The sequence below is a fragment of the Leishmania infantum genome, chromosome 36 (assembly GCF_000002875.2).
Source record: "Leishmania infantum JPCM5 genome chromosome 36".
Lineage (NCBI taxonomy): Eukaryota > Euglenozoa > Kinetoplastea > Trypanosomatida > Trypanosomatidae > Leishmania > Leishmania infantum.
The window spans coordinates 2,337,179-2,356,669 of record NC_009420.2 but is presented as its reverse complement, the minus strand read 5'-3'; the positions used below and the strand labels follow the sequence as shown (position 1 = coordinate 2,356,669).

Below are 19,491 nucleotides of genomic sequence, written 5' to 3'. Positions count from 1 at the left end.
TTGATGGGCACTCTTTCGCTACCAACCTCTTCTCTATCGTTGCACCTTCTAGTACTTGTTGCCACTCCGCGTTGCGTAGCTCAGCTGCTCCATACCACGCACACGATCCCCAAAGAAGCACACGCACACGTGGGGGGGGGATCTGTTAGGTGCGGACACGATGCTGCGAGCGTCCACACCACTGCTGCGTCTAACCGGCTTCTCCTTAGTCCTCAATGGCCGCTCTTCGCTACGCCGTGGCGTAGTGGCGACACCACAGTACCCAGTGAACCTTAGCGTTCTTGCGACGGGCACCGCGGCAGTCTCGCCTTTTCGTGCACCACTGGCGTTGTGCGTACGGCGCAGTAGCACTACAGCGCGAACAAGGCAGTGGCGCTCATCGAAGATCGCGCGCTCATGGCGGGAAAGGCCGGCCTCGTCTTCCTCGGTTGCGGTGAAGCGCCAGAAGGCGTCGAGGCGTAGAGGGGTTCCGAAATCCAGGGGGCAATCAAGAGCCATCGGCGTGAAGGCTCGCAAGAAGGCTCGCGGAAGTCTGCGGAAGAAGCGCCTCAGCGCCCACCAGCGACAAGCAATGAAGTACAACAAACGTGTCGAAGCCATTGCTCGCCTCTGGAAGGAGCAGCAGCAGCCGCAAAAACAAAGCACTAGCAAGAGACTTGAGAAGTCCCTCTCGTCACGGCTCAAGTAGTTGAAAATGGACAGCATGACCACAAACAGCTCTTCATCACACACTCTCTTTATGCGTGTGTCTCCTTGTGTGTGTGTGCGCGCGCTACGCTCTCGAATCAGCGCCTTTCACACCTCTGCACGCGACTTAGCCTCTTGGTGCAGCGTCACCGCTCCATCTAAGTTGTCCCCTTGTTGTGTAGCTGCTCATGAGGCTTGTAAGCCTTGCTGTGTCCCTGTATAATTACCTTTGCCCAATATTTTTTTCTGGTGTGTCTGTGTGCGCGCGCGTGTGCCTTTGCACTGGCTGGGGCGCACATTCGTGTCGCTAGGCGGGATTTCGCCCCTCACTTCTTTCTCGTTGCCTCGCTTCAGCGCTTTTCGGTGACTAGGGATCTTTGGTGTGTGCTCTTGCATGAACCGTCCTTGGGCACGGCGTCGCTTTACCAACCCGGTCACGGGCAAGCGCCCCCTCCTCTCTTCTGCTCCCTTGGCGCACAGCTCTTCCCCCCTCAACGGGTCGTCATGCTGTGTATGTGGGGCGAGCACAACAGATGGCAGTCGGAGCGCACGGGAGGAGGAAGAGGTGGGTGGAGCACATCGCCCCTTCGAGGAGTTGCGCAGTCTCGCACACGTTTCTTTTCTTCTCACATCGTGCGCCCTGCATACGCGACGCTCACATTGGGCAACCACGACTGTGCTATCGTCTTGTTCTCGCCTGCCTGCTCTTTTTCTGCTCTTCGTTTGGCAGAGTACAAGTCGCAGCACCCACTCCAACAACAGCACAACATGATCAAAAAAGAAAACAACAGAAAATGAATACGCGCATGCAAGCGCATTGCTGCCTGGTAACAAACCTCTATGCCAGAAACGTTTGGGGTCATGGAAGTGGTGAGGGCTGCCCATGTATCACACCCAGTCACTGTTCGCTTTTCTGTGTGCAGGTACGTCCTTCTACCACCGCTCTGTCTTCGCTTTTTTTGACAAAAGGAGGTGTTGCCTTTGCAGTACACACGCACGCCTGAAACGCGCGAAGCCATCCGTTGCTCCTCCTCTCTCTGCGGCCGCTGCGGTGTTCATGACTGCGCTACCCCCCCCCCTTCGTGTGTGCCTTCATCAAAATGATTTTCTCACCCCGCTGTTCTCCCCCACCCGCGTACTCTTCTGTATACACATTCTTGATGACACACTGACCCTTTTCTTCTTGCGTCTTCACACCCTCATTCGACGTACTTCACGCAACAGTGAAATGCTGTTCTCAACGAAATGCGCAACTGAATCGCAACACCACCTAGCCGTTGCTCTCCTCCTCTCGACTTCTTTCCATCGCCGTTCTCGATCCCCTTCCTTCCACCACACACACACGATTCGATCACGCATTTTTCGTCTCCTCCTCCCCACCAAGGAAAGAGCGCAAGTCTGGGGGACACTGCTGCTGTCCCGGAGCGGCGAGAGTTTGTGCGCCGTTGTGACCACCTTCTCCCTTTCTATTTCCCATTGGACCCCCCTCGCGTGTCGCGCGTTTAGTGACGTCTCTTTTTCTTGTATTTGTCTCCTCTCTCCTCGTATTTATTAGCGCCTGTCGTGGAACTTGTGTGCGTGTGTATACAGACGGGCAGCACTTCGCCTTCTTGTTGCTGCTCATCTTCTGGCCTCGGCGGTCTCTCCGCCTGCATCAGTACACCACCCACGGTCTTTCTATTCCACACACCTACGCATTGCCCTCTGCTGTACCTTGCCCCTCCGTGACCAGTATCTGTCATTGCCAATTCTTGTTCGGTCCTCACACTTCTTGAACCTCCCTTCCTTTGCGGAGACGGTGCGGCTGTCTTCAGCGCAGTGTTCTTCCCGTGGCTTCCGCCGACTGCCCTCCTGTGTAACCGGAACCGATTCTCTCAAATCCTCCCCGTCACTTAGATGGTAAAAGCACTCGGGTTATACATGAATGCATGACTGAGCTGCGACTGTCGCATGACGCCACCCACGAAGCCCCGAGGGCCAACCTCTGGCGAGTATTCACCCCCTTCGATGGGCCGCGCACACTCAACATGGTAGGAGGCACAGCGGGAGGCATCGGTGGCGGGGCTGCGCGACAGCCACCTACGCCAATCTCTCGAAGACCGTCGCACAGCGCCTCGGTCGAACGCACCGTATCATTATCACCGGTCCTCAGCAGCGACACTGCTTCGAGTTCTCTTGATGTACCCCCCATCGAGTCCTTTGCTGGTGCCGAAATGTCGGTGCCGTTGCCGCTCCGGGGCGACGCGTCTGCCTCACACTCCGTGCAGGGCCGCGGTGAGGTGCAGAGCATTGCCAGCGTCTCGTCGGAGTGGCGCACCTCCTTGGATTTTGCACAGCAGCTGGACATAAAGGCAGAGAAGGAGCTGCATGCGCTGTGGTCAGCGCTGTGGGCCGCAACTCACAGCGAGGCCGCGCTGCAGACCGCCTTGGAGAGTAGGCGGACGTCGTGGAACCCTTATCGGCCCGTCCGTGGCGGGCCAGAGGTGAAGGCGGAGGTTCTGCACAGCGAGGTGGTAGAGTTTCAGGCTATGGTGCCGACCGACAGCTTGTACCTCCGCGGCGTCGCCGCGCAGCTACCCACCTCGTCTCCTGCAGGCTCCGTTTCGCTGCGGGACTCGATTTCCAGAATCAGCAACTCATGGGTGTCGCCTCTGTCTCCACACTGCACTTGGGGGCAACGAAACGCAGCGAAGAGCAAGGCAGATGCGGAGGAGGAAGTGCTGGTGATGGACGGGCCTTCTGCTGTGGCCTTCCGGTCACCGTCTACGCCGGTCACCTCGCTCGCTCGCGGATCTTCCTGGTGGGCGGTGCGCCGTGCAGAGAGCGAGGCGGCGCTCTTTCACTACATGTGGGAAGCTGTCGTCGTTCCGTACTACGCATCCATGCCTGCTGCCTTCTTTTCGGCTGCCTTGCCCGGCGACGGGGCAGCGACGCAGACCAGCGGCTCCTTGATGTCTTTCGCCCCTCGCCGCGAGGAGCGGGAAGAGAGGGAGGCGAGCGGCGTCGTCACCGCCTTCGGTGGGGCCCGAGAAAAGGTGCGAAAGTGGAGCTTTGAGGCATGCCGCCGCTCGTCCTCTCCCTCGTCAGCGAACGCGTCGCCGCTGCAGAAGTGCGACCCTTCCAGTGTCGGCGAGGCACGGTTTTCAACGTTGGCGACAGTGCGTCCGCAGCGCCCGGGCAGCGGTGGAGCTTCTCACGTCATGGCATCGCGAGACCTCGACATCGTCTCGGAAGACTCACTCGAGGTCGAGGTTCTGGAGGAAAACAAGGGCAGCAGCCATGTATCGCCCACGCACGCCGCATCGCCGCTGGGGAGGGGAGACGATCGCAGCGCTGCGACTCCCGACCCGGCGGCCGCCCCTGCCGAGCGAAGCGGCCAACGCAAACAGCGTCCCTCAACAGCCTACTTGCATGTCCTCACCACCGCACCGCTGGACGTCGGGGCGACCGATAAGCTGCCACAAGGATCGACCCATGCCTCGACTTCAACGACGCAGCAGCGTGCCGCGTCTGCTTTCTCGGATAGTGTGCAGGTCGCTGGCGCATCGTCTGCGCCTCGCAGTGGCGCTGCTGCTTCTGCCTCGACGAGAGGCGGGCTGTTTGGAAAGGCGTCAAGCCGGAGAGAGGTCCCACTCTTCCACATCACCGCGAAAGCTGCAGGGAATGCGCCGAAAACCTCGTCGTCGTCACCGCTGCCCGTGGCGGCGCAACCATCGCCTTCCCGAGTACAACCACAAGCCGCTGAGGGGAAGCGTGCAGCCTCGGGGGCGAGCAGGGCGCGAGGTGGCCGCGCGACCGCAAGCGCCGCACGAGGAAAGGCCTCCCCAGCGGCGCGTAGCGCGTCACGCACTGCTTTGGCGCCTATATCGCATGCGGATCGTACCACAGTGTCGCCGACCACCAGCACGAACGCGTCTGCTAAGCATGCGTTGCAGCTGCTCGATCTGCACAGCCGGCACACGGTTCGCTCGCCGATGCTGCAGCGCAGTCTATCGCCCATTCCGAAAGCAGCAAGGGAGACTGAGGGGCGCAAGTCGGCAAAGGCAGAGCTGACACCACCTGAGGTGCCGGCACCCCACCCCCAGCGGTGTGGCTTTGTGTCCCCCATGCAGCTACCTTGCCGCAGCAAGCGGCGGCGATACACTGAACAGCTGAAGCAGCTCGTGGAGCCTGAGATCGATGCTCCGGTCGGTTTCGACTTGTCCGAAACGATCTTACCGAACTCGCAGCCGGGGCTCCCGCGCGAGGTGGCCGCGCGTTCTGCGTCCGCGGAGCGGCATCGTCCAACGGCGCCGAATTCGCGAAGCGTGGCAAACGCCACCGCTTCTCCTGCCGTGTGCAACTCATCGATTGGCGCTCGACAGCCAGGCAAGGGACCGCAGCGATCGTCTTCGAAGGCGAAGGCCGCCTCAGCGGCACCGAAGCGCCCGACCACCGCTCACCGCTAATGCGCGGAGGCGCACCACGCTCATAGGGAACACACGCTTACAGGAGCTTTTATGGCACAAAGGCTCTACATGTTAGGGGAGAGGCATGAGCCGCTATGAGATGGGCAGCAGTCGCATGCCTGTCCCCGAGTACTGGTGGCTCGCAAGAGGGAGGCAAAGAATGAAAACAGAAACAAGCCGACACGGGGACAGCTGGGAGTGTAAATGAAGAAGACCGTTGCCGACACCCCGGAATGTCCGTGCTTGTGTGTGCGTCTCAGCTTGCGTGGCCGCACGGCGCAGGCGCGCACCCACAGCAGATAACGCCGAACTTTGGGCCTGGTGCCTTGTTTCCACCCTCCCCCCCGCCTTCTGCCGTGGCTACGCGCGTCGGGAGCTTTAATGGCTTTCATGACGCGTTTTGTGTTTTTTTTGTCGCTGTTCCTTTCCGACGTACTTTCAATGGCCACTGCCGCTATCACCTCGATCCCCATTCGTCTTGACGGCGACGCCCCCGCCCCCCTGCAGCTCACCCACTGGCGGCGCCCACGGATATAGACATTCAGTGAGATCTCGGGATCGGGGGCGGTTGCTCCTTTGCCTCAAACGTGCGCTCCCCCTTTTTCGCCTCGGCCAGCAAGTCCGCGCGGCCTACACACGTACATGGTCACACAGATAGGCATGCGTTAGTCAGCAAACTAGCAAGTAGTTCCATGAGCACCCGGACCGTGTGCCCGCACTGCGGCCAGGGGATGCGTTTTGAGGCGATGAAGGCGCACCTCGATTGTTGTGGGGAGCCCGCACCCCTCACCACGCCTCAGCAAAGCTCCCCGGCGAAGTACCCGGTGCCAACAGCAGCTGAGAAGCCCGCATCTGGGCTGGACTATTACCATCGGCTGAATAACTTGAGCTGTCTCAGTCGCCAGAGCCGCAGCACTAGCGACGGCGGTAGAAATTGCTCCAGCGCCTCCCCAGTGGGGGAGGATGCTGCCATGACGCAGCAGCTCATGTACTCTTCATCCTCTCTCGCGGTCGACGTTGTGACATCCGACTTCCGTGCATCTGTGCCTTCGCGGGAGCACGCCGCCGCCAAGCCGCAAAGGCGCCCTTCTCCGTCCTCAGTGGCCAACTCGAACGTTTCTGGGGGCGCGACTTCACTGCCGACTACGCCGCTGCCGCTGCCACCGTCGATTCAAGTCAACTTACGAAGCAGCAGCCGGGAAACCGGTGTGCCGTCGAGGGTCGTAGGTGTAGGGTTGCATTCAGCGCCCGGCGTGCGGTCTTACCAGCGGCCCCAATCAACAGAACCGCTTACTGCTTCCTCCGCTGCAGTTGCTAGGGCCACGTCCAGCAAGCCGCGCAGCACGACAGAGCACATTGCCAGCGCCGCTGCGAGCAGCCACCGTGGAGCGGCGCACAGTCGATTGTGTGGTACTGCAAGGGAGACGGAATCGCTTCATCGCCATTCCGCTAACTCTGTCCGTGCAGCTCCACCCGGTGCGCACACAGACACGCTGGATGGTGCGTCCGCTGCAGCGGATGACTCGGCACTGCCGAGCACGATTGCTGAGCTCAGCAGCGCGCACTCTGCTGCACCCACTGCGATGAGCACAAGACGCGCTTACGAGACCCCCATAGCCGTGTCGTCGGCAGCCTCGGCTGTTTCGTCTGTAACTTCGTCGAAGCGCCCAACGCCGCAGCTGAGCAGCTTCGCGATTCGCCTGCGCGGGAGCAAAGGATCCTCTTGTCCAGCTCAGAAGACTGCTGAGAGCGACTCGTGCGTACCGTCGATGAGACTACACGACAGCGACGCTGTTGGCGACACTCAGCAGGCAACCGGTAACATCTATGCGGCATCGTCGCTAAGATCAGCATCGACGGCCATGACGCAATTGAAAACGTCGCTGTCGCAAATGCAGCGCCTCGTGCGACTGCAACAGGGGCAGCTCTCGGCCCTTCTACGAGCCCACGGGGACTTGCAGCGGCAGGTCACCGTTCAACACGGCGCCTACAACGAAATGGTCCAGCGCTCGATGAGCCAACGGGCGGAAATGGAGGCTGCGCTTCAGAAGCACACCGCTCAGTGGCGGCGACAGCAGGCGGCGATGCAGGAGAGTGTCGCCGCTCTCTGGGATATCGTGTCCGATATACATCAGCACCTGCACAACAACGGCCGATTGCCGGCTAAGATCCTAGCGGCATCACGGCAGACTGAGGAGAGCGCCTACTACTCTGATATTGCCTCCTTTGTTCAGGCGGATGTCGCGGCGCCTTCGTTGGTGTCCGCATCGTTGCTTGCGCGCAAGGACGATCCGCTACTTCCTGCGCAAGCGTCTGTCTCAGCGTTTGCGAACGGGTTCACGCGCCCGTCTGCGCCTTCGTCCGCCTGCGCCTTGGGCTTTGCCTCTGCGGCAGCAGGGCCTTCAGCGACAGCTGCTCGCGGTCCTTCCTATACGATGGATATGCAGCAGCAGCAGCAACAGCAGCAACGTGAGTCCATGGAGGACCGAGTGGTTGCAATGCTGCGCAAGAAACCCACTGTGGTCGTGCGCCACTTGGCATGGAGGCAGCAGTGACGGGGGCGGGGCATACCTCGCCTTGCCGCCAGGATGCCGCGCTTTCGCACGCACGGGCTGCCCCTCCAGCAGCGCTGGGCTGGGCGCTTCGACATACGATGTGGAGACGTACTTATCCGCAACAAACGAATCACAGACATGCACAACAGACACAGGATCAATGTCTCTGGCGAAACCGGAAGCAGCGTTGGGAGACCTGGGACCTCTCGTTGCTCGGCTTGCTGCTCTGTCGGTTTCAGCTGTGGCCCCTCACTTGCGCCTCTGGTTTATTGCCCTCGTCCATGACTTTCTTACTCTCTCTTCACCACTTTTCGTTCTTTTCCTGACACGGTCATCGCACGCCCGTTTCGGTGACTCTGTCTCTTAACTGTCCTCCCACCGACGCGCACATATGTGCACGCGCAAACGTCTCGGGCTTTGCGCGATGTGCCTCAGCCCACGCTCTGAAGTGCCGACCTCTGGCGTTTCTCTTGAGGAGCGCAAGAGGGTTTTCCCATCTGTAGAGCTGCGCTGCTGCATTCGATTCTCTCACACGCTGCGCCAGCTCAGCGGTGTCGCGCGGTGATGCCACCACCCAAGTTTCTGTGCGCCAAGTGCGGCGCGGAGCGGGCAGCAGTGAAGCGGCCGCGCAACGGGCAGTTGCTGTGTCGTGAGTGCTTTTTCGCCCTCTTCGAGGGTGAGATTCACGACACCATTCAAGCGGAGCGCCTCTTTGCGCCTGGCGACGTGGTCGCCTGCGGAGCGAGCGGCGGCAAGGACAGCACCGTCCTCATTCATCTGCTCGACACGCTCAGCAAACGACACAACTACGGCATTCGCATAGAGCTTGTTAGCGTCGATGAAGGCATCGCTGGCTACCGTGACGATAGCCTTGAAACGGTGAAGCGCAACTCCGCGTGCTACGGCCTCCCTCTTCACATCCTATCGTACCGCGACATCTTTGGCTGGACGATGGACGATATTGTGCGTGTCGTCGGACTGCGCAACAACTGCACCTTCTGCGGCGTGTTTCGCCGCCAGGCCCTGGAAAAGGGGGCAGTGCTGGTCAAGGCAGACAAGATCGCGACAGGCCACAACGCCGATGACATGGCAGAAACCATTCTCATGAATCTCCTCCGCGCCGATGCGCCGCGGCTGTCACGCTGCACGAGTGCCGTGAGCGCCGGCGAGGGTATTCTACCACGAGTGAAGCCACTCAAGTACGCATACGAGAAGGAGATCGTGCTCTACGCGCACTTCAAGAAGCTGGACTACTTCACCACCGAGTGCACATATGCTAAAGAGGCTTTTCGAGGCACTGCCCGCACACTAGTGAAGGATTTGGAGGCTCTGCGGCCCCGCAGCATCGCGGACACTGTCTACAGCGGCGAGCACCTGGAGGTGCAGGAGCAGGAGGCGGTGCCGGCGAGTGTGCCAAAGCCCTGCGAGAAGTGCAGTTACCTGACGAGCCAGCGCCTCTGCCGCGCTTGTGTGCTGTTGGAGTCGCTGGCGCGCGGTGACCCCTGCGCAGCACTAACACGAACAACGGTGTGAGGCAATGCGGGTGCCGAACAGTTCTTCAGCCACCCATGCATGACACAGGTATGTGCTGGCGTTCGCGACAACTGCGTCTTCTCTCGGCTGTGACGAGTGACTTACACTTCCGCTACAAGTGCTCCCTCCGCCCGCTTTTAGTAACAACTCACGAGTAACCAGAAGAAGAAGGGACGAGCTGCAATTTGCCACAAACACAACAGAGGAAAAAACGAAAAAAAAAAAGGGATGAGCTCATGAGACGCGATTGTGCCGCGCGTGTGTGCTGATCATGCCAGCAGCGCTCCTTTTTTTTGTCTTTCGTTGTTGTGGTGTAGCCGACGCCTGAGGTGAACGCGTCTTTGGCCGGCCTCCCTCTCGCCCTTTCACAGAAATCGCCATCCCAGAACCCACACGGATAGGCGACACAGCTGTAGTAGCTGCCACTCTGCGGCGCTGCCAGAGTTGTGGAGCTTCTCTCCTCCCCTGTCGCTGCCTCTTGCTTCCCACGACCTATCTGCGCGATACGTGGGTGTGTCCTTTCTTCACTGCCTCCTTTTCATCCGACTACATCTGCTTTTCCTCGCCTGCGCGTCGTCTTTTTCTGTGTTTTCGCGTGCATCTGCCCCGCATGCCGCCATCTGGCCTTCTCGCTTCCGTCGCGAGCTCCTTCTCCACACGGTGTGTGGACGTGCGTGTGCACCTGGCATTCGTGCCGCATATGCTGTGCCCGAATCATAGATGGCGTACATTCACAATGGCCGTGTCGTGGAGAAGAAGCCCTTCACGGTGCGGGGCTTCCTCCTCGCGCTCTGGACGGCGCTCTCTCTCTTTGCACAAACGCTCTTCACGACCGAGCCAATGGCACAGGTCGTAGAGGAGCATCAACACCCTGCGCCTCGTGCGGCGAATGCGGCAGCCGACGGGGGCGGCATACTGGGCTCGTTGCGAGCGATGCTGAACCGCCGCGGTGGCGGCGGCCAGGCGCTGGGCGGCGGGGGGAATAGCGGCTGGGCTGCCGCTGTCAACCGCCGCGGCGGCAACGTGCATACACTGCCCAAAGCACCGATCTCCGGTGGATGCGCCTCTGGCTGAGGGAGGTAGGCAGGTGAGAGTTGAACGCAACACAGTGGACGTACCTAGCATATCGAGTGCACGCAGGGCAAAGAGCTTGACCGTTGACTTGGGCATACCCTGGGTCGCTACCTAGGCACCGCGGCGTTTCTGCCGTGCATGCAGCCTCCTTTTCTGCTCTCTCGTACGTTTTTCATGTGTTACGGGCTCACGTGAGAAAGGGGACTGTCCGTTTGTGAGTTCGCGTGTGTGCCGTCGTATTTTTCAAGTCACGAGTGTCGCTGCGCTCTTTTCTTTCTCCACCCTCCTCATGCTCGGCTTTCTGCGCTGTTGTTCTTCTGCGTTATCTGTCCTCCTGCTGGTCCGTCTCTGTCCGCCATGTGCTGTGCGGATAGAGGAGGCCGAGAGATCTAGAGAGAGAGACAGACGGCGCCTGCTTGCCCGCTTCTGTGTGTGTGTGTGTGTGTGTCGCCGTGTCTATCACAAGAAGAAGAGCAGCAGCGCTGTCATGAGGACGAGTGAGGGAGGATATTCGCCGAGGCGAAAGAAAGAGGGGGCCGAGAAAAAGACGGCGCCAACGTGTGTTGGCGCATCTGATCCACGAACGAATGCAGTCGTTCCTCTTCTTGCTGAGCATCTCACCTGCGTTTCCACCGCATCCGCGCGCTTGTGGATCGTTGTAGCTGGAGCTGTTGCTGTCTTTGATGCGTGTGCTGCGCCACACAGGCACATGCAGCGACATTGCCGTAGACGCTACAGAATCATCCGCAGCAACGCACCACAAGCAGGCAGACAGCCAAACAAAGAAACGAGTATCCGTTTTCTACGATTTTGCTGATTATGGACCTGTGAGAGAACTGGCGCACCGCCCTCTACTTCGTGCTTGCCGTAAGAAGATCTTCACACTCACCCTCATCGCTGGCGCCGGCTGTTCTTCAATTGCCTCCCCTAGTACTTCTCCTCGCTGCGTTGTGTTTCTACAGCTCAACCGCTGCAGCAGCGCATACAGCCATCGAATCACATGAAAGATGGAGTTGGACGAGCTAGTGGAGTGTATGGTGAAGATTTCGTGCGTGTGCGCATCATGAGGCGAAGATCCATGCCCGAGAAGTCGAAGGGAGTGAGCGTTTTGTTTGATGACTCCTCGTGGAGAAACCCTGATCTCCCGTGGTCCCACCTGGATGATACTGACACGCACAAACAGCGTATTATTGCCTTCTCTGGCCACACACGTCCGCGTCTGCCCACACCAGCGCTCGTTTGAGCGACAGCAGCCGTTGTAGCTTTTCAGTTCAATATGAGTCCCCATTCTATCCCCCCCCCTCTTCTCTCCCTCCTCCCATGCAGTGGAGTAGGGTCTCCTTCGATGATATATATATATATATGTTGGCTCGTGCTTCCTTTGGCGCCCCTGTGTGTTTTTTTTTGGGGGGAGGGGGGCGGTTCGTCGTCGCAGTTATTGTTCACCGGTTACGGAACGTACCGCTCAGTTTCTGCTGACGCTACCTCCGTCTTGTGAAGCGATGATCAGGGGCGCACCGCAGGCGAATCTTTCTTTTTTTTTTCTCGATGCTGAGCCGCCGTCGTTTTCGCTGTGCGTGCTTTGGCGACACACCCCCGAACACCTCCAGGATTTCCCTTCCATCCTCTGCAATATTCGCTTCATCGCTGATCGTTGCAGCTGCGTGGGGTGCGATGTCTTTGTTTTGTCATCTTGTGCTCGTTCTTGTTCGACTCTATTCCCCATCCAAAGAATCGAATGCCGCTCTCATCGCGACGGACTTTCCATGGCAGCTCGCAGCTGAGCTCTTTGTGTTCTGAATGAGCTACCGCGCTGTTGCCAGACGCGGTGCGAAGGGCTCACTATGGGTGCTGCAGCTGTGCGCTTTCTTACAGGGTACACAGACCTCTATTTCCCGATACGCGCGAGCTACTCCCATGCAACATCCTTTTTTCGACATGCCGTCATCTTCTGGTTGCCGCTCCGTTGGCCTCACCCCTCGTTCGCATGCTTATGCCACGTGCACCGTTTTCTTCTGCATGCATCCTCCACGATATTGTCGGCTCTCGTATCATACAACGTTAGCATGCGCACCCACATCCAAACAGTTGAAGCAAGCGTGTGTCAAGCTCTTCGAAGCGTCGAATCGGCCACCGCAGTGGTATAAGTGGTTCACCCAGGAACTGGTTCAGTGCCATCCCTTTCTCCTACGTTCCTTCGAACACCTTTGATAGAGTTGGGTGTCCCTGCTCTCGCTGCGGCATCAGCTCTCGACGGCTCTCTTCGGAGCATCGGTCTCGTCTTGTTATTCATGATCAACACCGCCTTCTCCACCGCCGACGGCCGGCGGCTGCCGCGCGACTTGACGGACCAGCAGAAGCGGGACATTGAGGAGGCGTTCCGCGTGCTCGACGTGAAAGGCGTGAACACCATCACGCCAAACGACCTAAAGGTGGCACTGCGCGCGCTCGGGTACGAACCGGACAAGGATGCGGTGCGAAAGCTTGTGGCGGAGATGGATCGCGGCGGCGTCTCCAGTAACCTTGTTCTCAGCGAATTCGAGGACGTCATGCGCCAGCGCTTCTTTGCTGAGGACAGAGACGACGAGGTGGACCTTGCCTTCCCGCTATTCACAGAAGGCAAGTCGGATTTCATCTCTCTCGATGACCTGAAACGGGTGGCGGCGGAGGTTGGCGAGGATATCCCGGAGGATGTGCTGCAGGAAATCATTCGCGAGTGCGATGTGCTTGATCGCGACGACCGCATTTCTCGTGAGGAGTTCAACAGGATGCTGAAGTCAGACAAGTGATCGCCGTCGTTTTTGTGACGAAATAAAGAGGTGAAGGGGGAGAGCACGTGCCCTAACAACTGCCTGCCACTACTGACCACTTTTTTTTCTGCTCATGATGTACATGTTAGAAGAGGCTGCCAATATGCCATACGAGGTGATGCTGGTGTCTATGTGTGTTTGTGTGTGTGTGTCTGTGGCTGCGCGGAGCCAAAAAAAAAACGACCCGCACGTACCCCGTCTGGCAAGATGTGGCAGCGTTCCTGTGTGCTGACAGCTTCCTTTTGCGAGGAAGCCGGAAGAAAAACGGAACAAAACTCACAGAGGGCCAAGAGTGAACGGGCCGCGAGGGAGCAGGTGCACTCAGGGCGTCCTCCCTGCCAAAGAGGCCAGCTGCTCGAAAGGTGAGCCGAAGAACACGCATACACCGAAGACGAAAAGGTTGCGACAGAGCGGGCCTGAAAGTTAGCAATGCCGAAGCCTACATCCTTTGGTGTCTTGAATGGGCCAGCGCTGCGCGGTGAAGAAGAGTCGGGGGTACCCGTTCAAGCTTTTTGGAGGGCTGCGCCGGCTTATCTGAAACGAAAAGCTCGCACCCTTCCCTGATGAATCTCCCCCACCATGCCGTGCCTCTTTCTCTCCCTCTCTCATTTTGTGCTTGCCCGCCCCCTGAATGTGCGGATACACGTGATATTTTGACGAACACACGCACGCACAGCTCAGAATCACCAAGAACGAAGCGCTCGAAAGTAGTTGAGTTTGGCACCTAAAAGGCTGTCCCTGCCCCTGTTACATTCCTCTTTTCATTCCTCATATGGGCCTTGAACAAGAAAATCAAAGCCAAGTAGTCTTTCACGCACGCGCACATCACATACATACGAATTCGGGAGAGGATTGCTAGCACTTGTCTAGCTTCGCTGCACTCCCGCACCCACGCACCGTCTCGCCCGACTCTCAGTGCCTTCTCTTTTTTGCGCTACCCGTTCGTTCTTCACGCGAAGCACTCTGATCACCGACTCTTCACTTCGAGTCTTCCCTATACTCGCTGATCCAAGCACACGGAAGCACGTACAAACGCTCGGGCCTCAGTAGCCGCTGAACATCGGCGTTGTCTTCAGAAATTACTCCTGGGACGTGTGCACAGCGACACACCCCTGCTCCCCTCCAGTATCACACAAGACGTGCGCTGCCACTGGAGGAGCTTAGGTGGGTAACGTATCGTTCGAACTGTTTGCGCGCCTCTCTGTACACCCACCGCGTCTCCCTCGTTTTGGAATCGTGGTGCTAAGGTGCTCGACGCGAACGCAAAGGGGGCGTTTGCCAGCTCGCCGCTTCTCTTGGACGCCTGCTTCCTTCGCGCGTTCGAGCGCAACACACTTTTGCTCTCATCAGACAGCCGTTGGTGTGATTTGCCTTCAATATCTTGGCCACCGCTGAGTACGCACGCACGCATCCCACGGCTACGGTGGCAATACTACCTCCCCCCCCACCACACACACACATATACACACAAAAGAAACAAAAGCGCGTACCCTTTCCATCAAACAGGCAAGCGAAGGTGCGCAGGTCCCACGCTCGCCTTCCATCTTCCCCCTCCCCCTTCTTTTTCGCCTCACAGCGCAGACCTTCAGATAGAGGTTTTCCTCGGTTCTTTTCTACCACACACGCCCTCTCCCTTTTCATCCGATGACCGAGGTTCTCAAGAAGCAGCTGGCTGACGCCAAGGCGGCGTTCTATGCCGGTAACTATGCCGACGCGGAGAAGGTGCTGCGGGCAATGCCGCAGGAAGACATGAAGGTGCAGCACAACTTAGTGATTGCCCGCTACCTGCAGCACCAGCTGACGAGTGAGCAGGCTTTGGCAGCTCTGCGCGCCAGCGCCGAGGGCACCGGCGAGGACCCTAACATCAAGGCACCAGGCCTGATGCTGCAGTACGAGGGCCACGAGACGGCGGTCTACAACCAGGCCGTCCTCTACGCCCGCAGCGGTCAAGCACATGAGGCAATGCTCCTGCTGCGCCGCATTCTAGAGAACGCGCAGGACATAGCCTTGTCGACCTTGGTGTACAGCCTCTGCCTGTTCCACACCCTCACGAAGCCGGTGCGCAAGATCACAAGCCGTATGTCGAGCCGGCACGACGAGGAGCTAGTGCAGAGCGTGCTCACGTCCAGCATGGAGAAGCTGCGTGTGGTGCCAGAGTTGATGAAATTGGTGGAGACAGCCTTTGCCGATTCCAGCGGACTCCACGACGTCTTCGCGAACGCAGAAAATGATCAGGCGAAGCAGGCGGTCTATCTCAACAACCTAGGCGTTTTTTCCCTCTTGGAGGACAAGCTTAATGTGGCGAGTCTGTGCTTCGCCAAGGCGGAGAAGACGGCCGCGTCGAAGCCAGCGGGGCAGCATATCCTTCGACCGATTCAGTACAACGTCGGGCTGTGTGCACTGCTGCGGGAGGACTACGAAGGCGCGCTACATGAGTTCCTTGCTGTGCAGGACTCGATGAAGGCGTCTGCTGTCTTCTGGGTGCGCTGCGCGGAGGCGGCAGTGTCGTGTGTGCAGCAGGAAACCCGCAAGCAGCGCCGCGCTGACTACGAGCGACAGCAGAACACCTTCAGCGCGATGCTGCAGAGCGGCAAGGTGTACTCGAACTTCGAGTTTATGCTGCTGCCAAGTGCGACGAGCGTGCCTGGGCCGGCGGCTGTCGAGTCATCGAGAGAGCCGACGGAGAAGGTCGCCCTGGAGCAGATTGCCACGGTGGCCGTGCAGAATGCCCTCTTCCTGCTAGTACCCAAGGGCCACACATTCAGTAGCGTGGTAGAGGCGTTCCCCCACGAAGAGGCCCTTCTGCAGTACGCCATGCTGTACTGGGTGGCCCTCGAGCTGAGCCGCCGCAACTACATGGCGGCGGCAGAAGCCGGCCAGGAGCTGCTGAATGCCCATGAACGCCATCCGCTGCCGTCGAACCTACATGCCACACTGCTCATCTACGTAGTGGAGGCCCTCGTGCACCTCAACGACCAGGACCGGGCAATGAAAATTCTTCGGCGGGCATCGCTCTCATCTCTGGTCACGGGGTCCAGCAGCGACCCGCTCGACGCGGCGCAGCGTAGCCGCGTAGAGGCACTCTTCGTGAACCTGACCATCTCGCACATCCTGACAGGTTCGTGGAACCAGGCGCACTCAATCATGGAATCGCTGCTGCGCAAGATCTACGAAGCGGCCCCGGCCGGCACTGCAGAGTACACGCCAGAGCGCGACACAATGTTCGCGTACTGCATCTTGGAGGTCTTCCTTGAGCTGGCGCAGGGCAACCAAGAAAGGGCTGCAGAGTGGATGCTCAAGATTACATGGGGCATCTAAGGGTAAGTGGGTCTCATGAGGTCGTCGTCTTCTGAGCTGTGCTTGCTTGTGGCGAGCTCTTGCCGCTGCGCTTCTTTTTTACGCTTATGCCTCCAACCCTCCATTACGAGACGCGAGCCCGACCACTTGCGCAGGCTGGCAAGGCAAGCTGACATGGGCTATCGTAGCGCAAGCAGAATGCAGATTTTTTATCTACTGCATGAGCAGACGCCTGCAATCACCGTCTGACGCAAGATCCCTCCCTCCCCTCTCTCTCTCTCCCCTCCTCCCAGGCGCGCACACATGTTGGAGAGCACGTCGCCCTGCCTGCCCGCATTCCTCTTCGTCGACTCCCTCGCTTTTTTTTTCACGAGGTGCACGCGCAGCGGGGGATCATCTTGCAAGCGCTTCTTTTTATCTTCGTCTTTGAAGAGTTTCGCCTTCCCTACCTCTCTACGAGTATGCGTTCGTGTAACGTGTGTACAGCGCCTGTCTTCCGAGAGGTCTTCGTTTTCCAACGTTGCCGCGTTTTGTCCTTCTTGTGCTGAGTGCTCGTCATGTGTGTGTGTGTGTGTGTGTGCCTGTTCTGATGATTGGGGGTGAAGGGAAGGGCGAAAAGGCTGTGCTGGGCTGTGCGCCACCTGTGTGTGTTTGCGGTCTGATTCAGGGGTATGCGTGCGTTCCTCGCAGGAGAAACACGCGGGTGCGGTTGCGTGCGTGACCAGAGAGCTCGTTAAGCATGCTTTGTGAGATTCAATAGTCGTCGAATGTTGCCTTTTTGTCGTTGAAGCTGGTATTGTTGTCCGTGTTCTTGTTGTTAACCTCTTCCTGACCCTCCCCCTCCCTTTCAGCTCGGTCCCTTCTCTGTAGCTGTTTCACCTCTCATTTTTTCCGGAGTTGTGCCTTGTAGAGAGAGGAGGGTGGTGGGGCCGTCATGGTCGACGGGCTCTTCTATCTCCGGTTGTGGCTGCCGGTGTGCACTAATAATTCTTCTACCCGCTGCGTGCGCTGAGTGTCTTCTCGTTCTTTTTTGTTCAATTATTTTCGCTGTTATCCACATTCTGTTTTGTCTGCGTTTTCTTCGCCTTTTGTGTGTGTGTGTGCGTGTCGGTGTGTTGCGGAGTCCTTTCCTCTTTCCACGTTTTGTTGTTGTCAGTTCTCTGCCGTTTGTTCGTGTTGTCGTTTGCCTTCGCGCGTGTGCGTGTGTGTGGGTAGGCGCATAGATGTTTGTTGTTTCGGTGACGCATGCAACTCCACTCCCTGCCCTCGTGGATATTCCATTAACAAAGAAAAGCTGAAGCATAAACGGACGCCCCCGCCGTCCCGCGGCGCGCGGGCTTGCGCGCTTGTTGCCTTCGTTCATCATTGCGTCGATGGCCTTGACGAGTGTGGCGGGCGGTTTTCGGCTCTCCTCCCCCTGTGAAGTGGTCGTAGTTGTGGGCGGACGCTGCGAGGTTGGGTAAGGGGTGTCGGCGGTTGCGAATGCGATCTCATGCTTTTCACTGTGTCCTCGATACCCATACGCCTCCTTGCCTACTACTCGTCTTTGCACAGACCAGCACCGCCCGCCCCCTAACGCGCGCGCACGCGGCGAATGGAGGCAACGAGAGGAAAGGAAAAAGAAGGCGCCAACGGGTCATCAGCCGCGACCGAGAGAAGGCAGGCCATACTCGCCCCTCTTTCGAATGAACGCGCATGAACTTGTGGTGGTGTCGAGGCGATGGGCTGGTGGTTCCTGTGTCGCCAGCTTGGTCGGCTGATAATGGCGTTTACACACCCCGTCCCTGCGGCGCCCCCGTTCTCCCCTCCTTCCACTTACACAGTCCTCGCTGGAGGAAGAGCGGGCCCGCTCAGTCACGCGGCGATTCTGGTGTGATGTGCATGTGGTCTATCACTACCGTGGCGAGTACGCGCTTCTCTCGTGCTCCTCTTTTGCCTTATTCCCTCCCCGCAATGTCTTTTCGTTGTTCGCCACGTCCACCTTTTTTTTTGTTCGGCCTGCTCCGTGCAGCGCTGTTTACACGTATCTCACTATCCTCACGACGACCACATCTTTTCCATTCCACCTCATTGTGCGCGGGGCGTGCACGCGTCTGCGCATGCCTATAACCACACGGCACGCACGTCGATGGGTCATCGACGTCTTTTTAGCGCATTTTATGTGGCGGTGGTGGTGGGGGGGGTTCGGCGTTAGCTTCTTCTTTTCCGCCTGCGACATTCTTCAGCTGGCGCGCGGACGCACACGCACAGACGCCGTGTTCTTTGGCCATGGCGACATTCACTGTGATCGGTGCCCTCACCATTGTGTATGCCCTCGAGCATGCCGACGCAACGGACGACTTTTTCATCCCTCGCCTTTGCGTGCGTGTGAAGCATGCGTTTTGAAATCAAAGAGAGCAACTACAACAAATACAAAGAAAACCTGCGAAAGCGACCGCCGCCCTCTTGAAGGGGCGGAGGGGACACCCCACGGGGCGTGGCACCCCAAGGTCCCAGTCCCCCACCCTCTGTGTGGGGAGATGAGAGCGATGCATGACTGCTGCTGTCGGTGGTTAGGGCCTGGATGGTGCTGTGCGCTGGAGCGATCTGCGACAATGTGAGTGTGTCTGTGCCATCCACATCATTAGGCAGCGTGTCAGTGCGACTCGAACGTATTCCACCCAGCCCTTTGGCCGCATACTGGCATGGGAAGCCTCAGTGCTACCGCGAGAGGGGTGCACGAGGTGGCGGCCGCCATAATAGGCGCGGCTGCGAGGCGACCTGCGAGGCAGGCGGGTGGGTGGTGTTTGAGGCAGGCGCCAAGCTCTCTGATGTCTGAGTCAGCGCATTTGGTGTAACGGGCCTCTACAACTGTTTGGCAACACGTAGTGCACCCCTGTGGCAGGCCGGTGCCGGTGTGGCTCTCTCTCTCTCTATGTAGAACGCCGTTTCTCGCATGCTGGATGGCGGAGAATGGACAGACGTTCGAAGGAGAACGAACATAAAATGCCTCTCGTACTTGCTTCCGTGCTTCATCTCTGCACTACGGCGTTGCTCTTACAGCCTTTGCTCGTTCACACTTGTCGCGTGTGATCACTCAGCCGCGCC

General features: G+C 58.6%; 5 protein-coding genes across 5 annotated transcripts; all 5 read left to right on the top strand.

Annotated features, from left to right (window-relative positions):
- Positions 1-2,900: 2,900 nt before the first annotated feature.
- On the top strand, positions 2,901-5,135 carry LINJ_36_6400 (conserved hypothetical protein; the record flags this gene model as incomplete). The annotated part of the gene is made up of 1 exon (XM_001469957.1): positions 2,901-5,135. The coding sequence occupies one exon, from the start codon at positions 2,901-2,903 to the stop codon at positions 5,133-5,135; it is 2,235 nt and encodes a 744-aa protein (XP_001469994.1).
- Positions 5,136-6,718: 1,583 nt separating this feature from the next.
- On the top strand, positions 6,719-7,690 carry LINJ_36_6390 (conserved hypothetical protein; the record flags this gene model as incomplete). Its single annotated transcript, XM_001469956.1, has 1 exon — positions 6,719-7,690. One exon carries the CDS (start codon positions 6,719-6,721, stop codon positions 7,688-7,690), a length of 972 nt encoding a protein of 323 aa, XP_001469993.1.
- A 564-nt stretch (positions 7,691-8,254) lies between these two features.
- LINJ_36_6380 (conserved hypothetical protein) lies at positions 8,255-9,223 on the top strand (the record flags this gene model as incomplete). Its single annotated transcript, XM_003392790.1, has 1 exon — positions 8,255-9,223. One exon carries the CDS (start codon positions 8,255-8,257, stop codon positions 9,221-9,223), a length of 969 nt encoding a protein of 322 aa, XP_003392838.1.
- Positions 9,224-12,588: 3,365 nt separating this feature from the next.
- LINJ_36_6370 (putative centrin) lies at positions 12,589-13,086 on the top strand (the record flags this gene model as incomplete). The annotated part of the gene is made up of 1 exon (XM_001469955.1): positions 12,589-13,086. One exon carries the CDS (start codon positions 12,589-12,591, stop codon positions 13,084-13,086), a length of 498 nt encoding a protein of 165 aa, XP_001469992.1.
- Positions 13,087-14,751: 1,665 nt separating this feature from the next.
- LINJ_36_6360 (conserved hypothetical protein) lies at positions 14,752-16,425 on the top strand (the record flags this gene model as incomplete). The annotated part of the gene is made up of 1 exon (XM_001469954.1): positions 14,752-16,425. One exon carries the CDS (start codon positions 14,752-14,754, stop codon positions 16,423-16,425), a length of 1,674 nt encoding a protein of 557 aa, XP_001469991.1.
- Between the last annotated feature and the right edge of the window lie 3,066 nt (positions 16,426-19,491).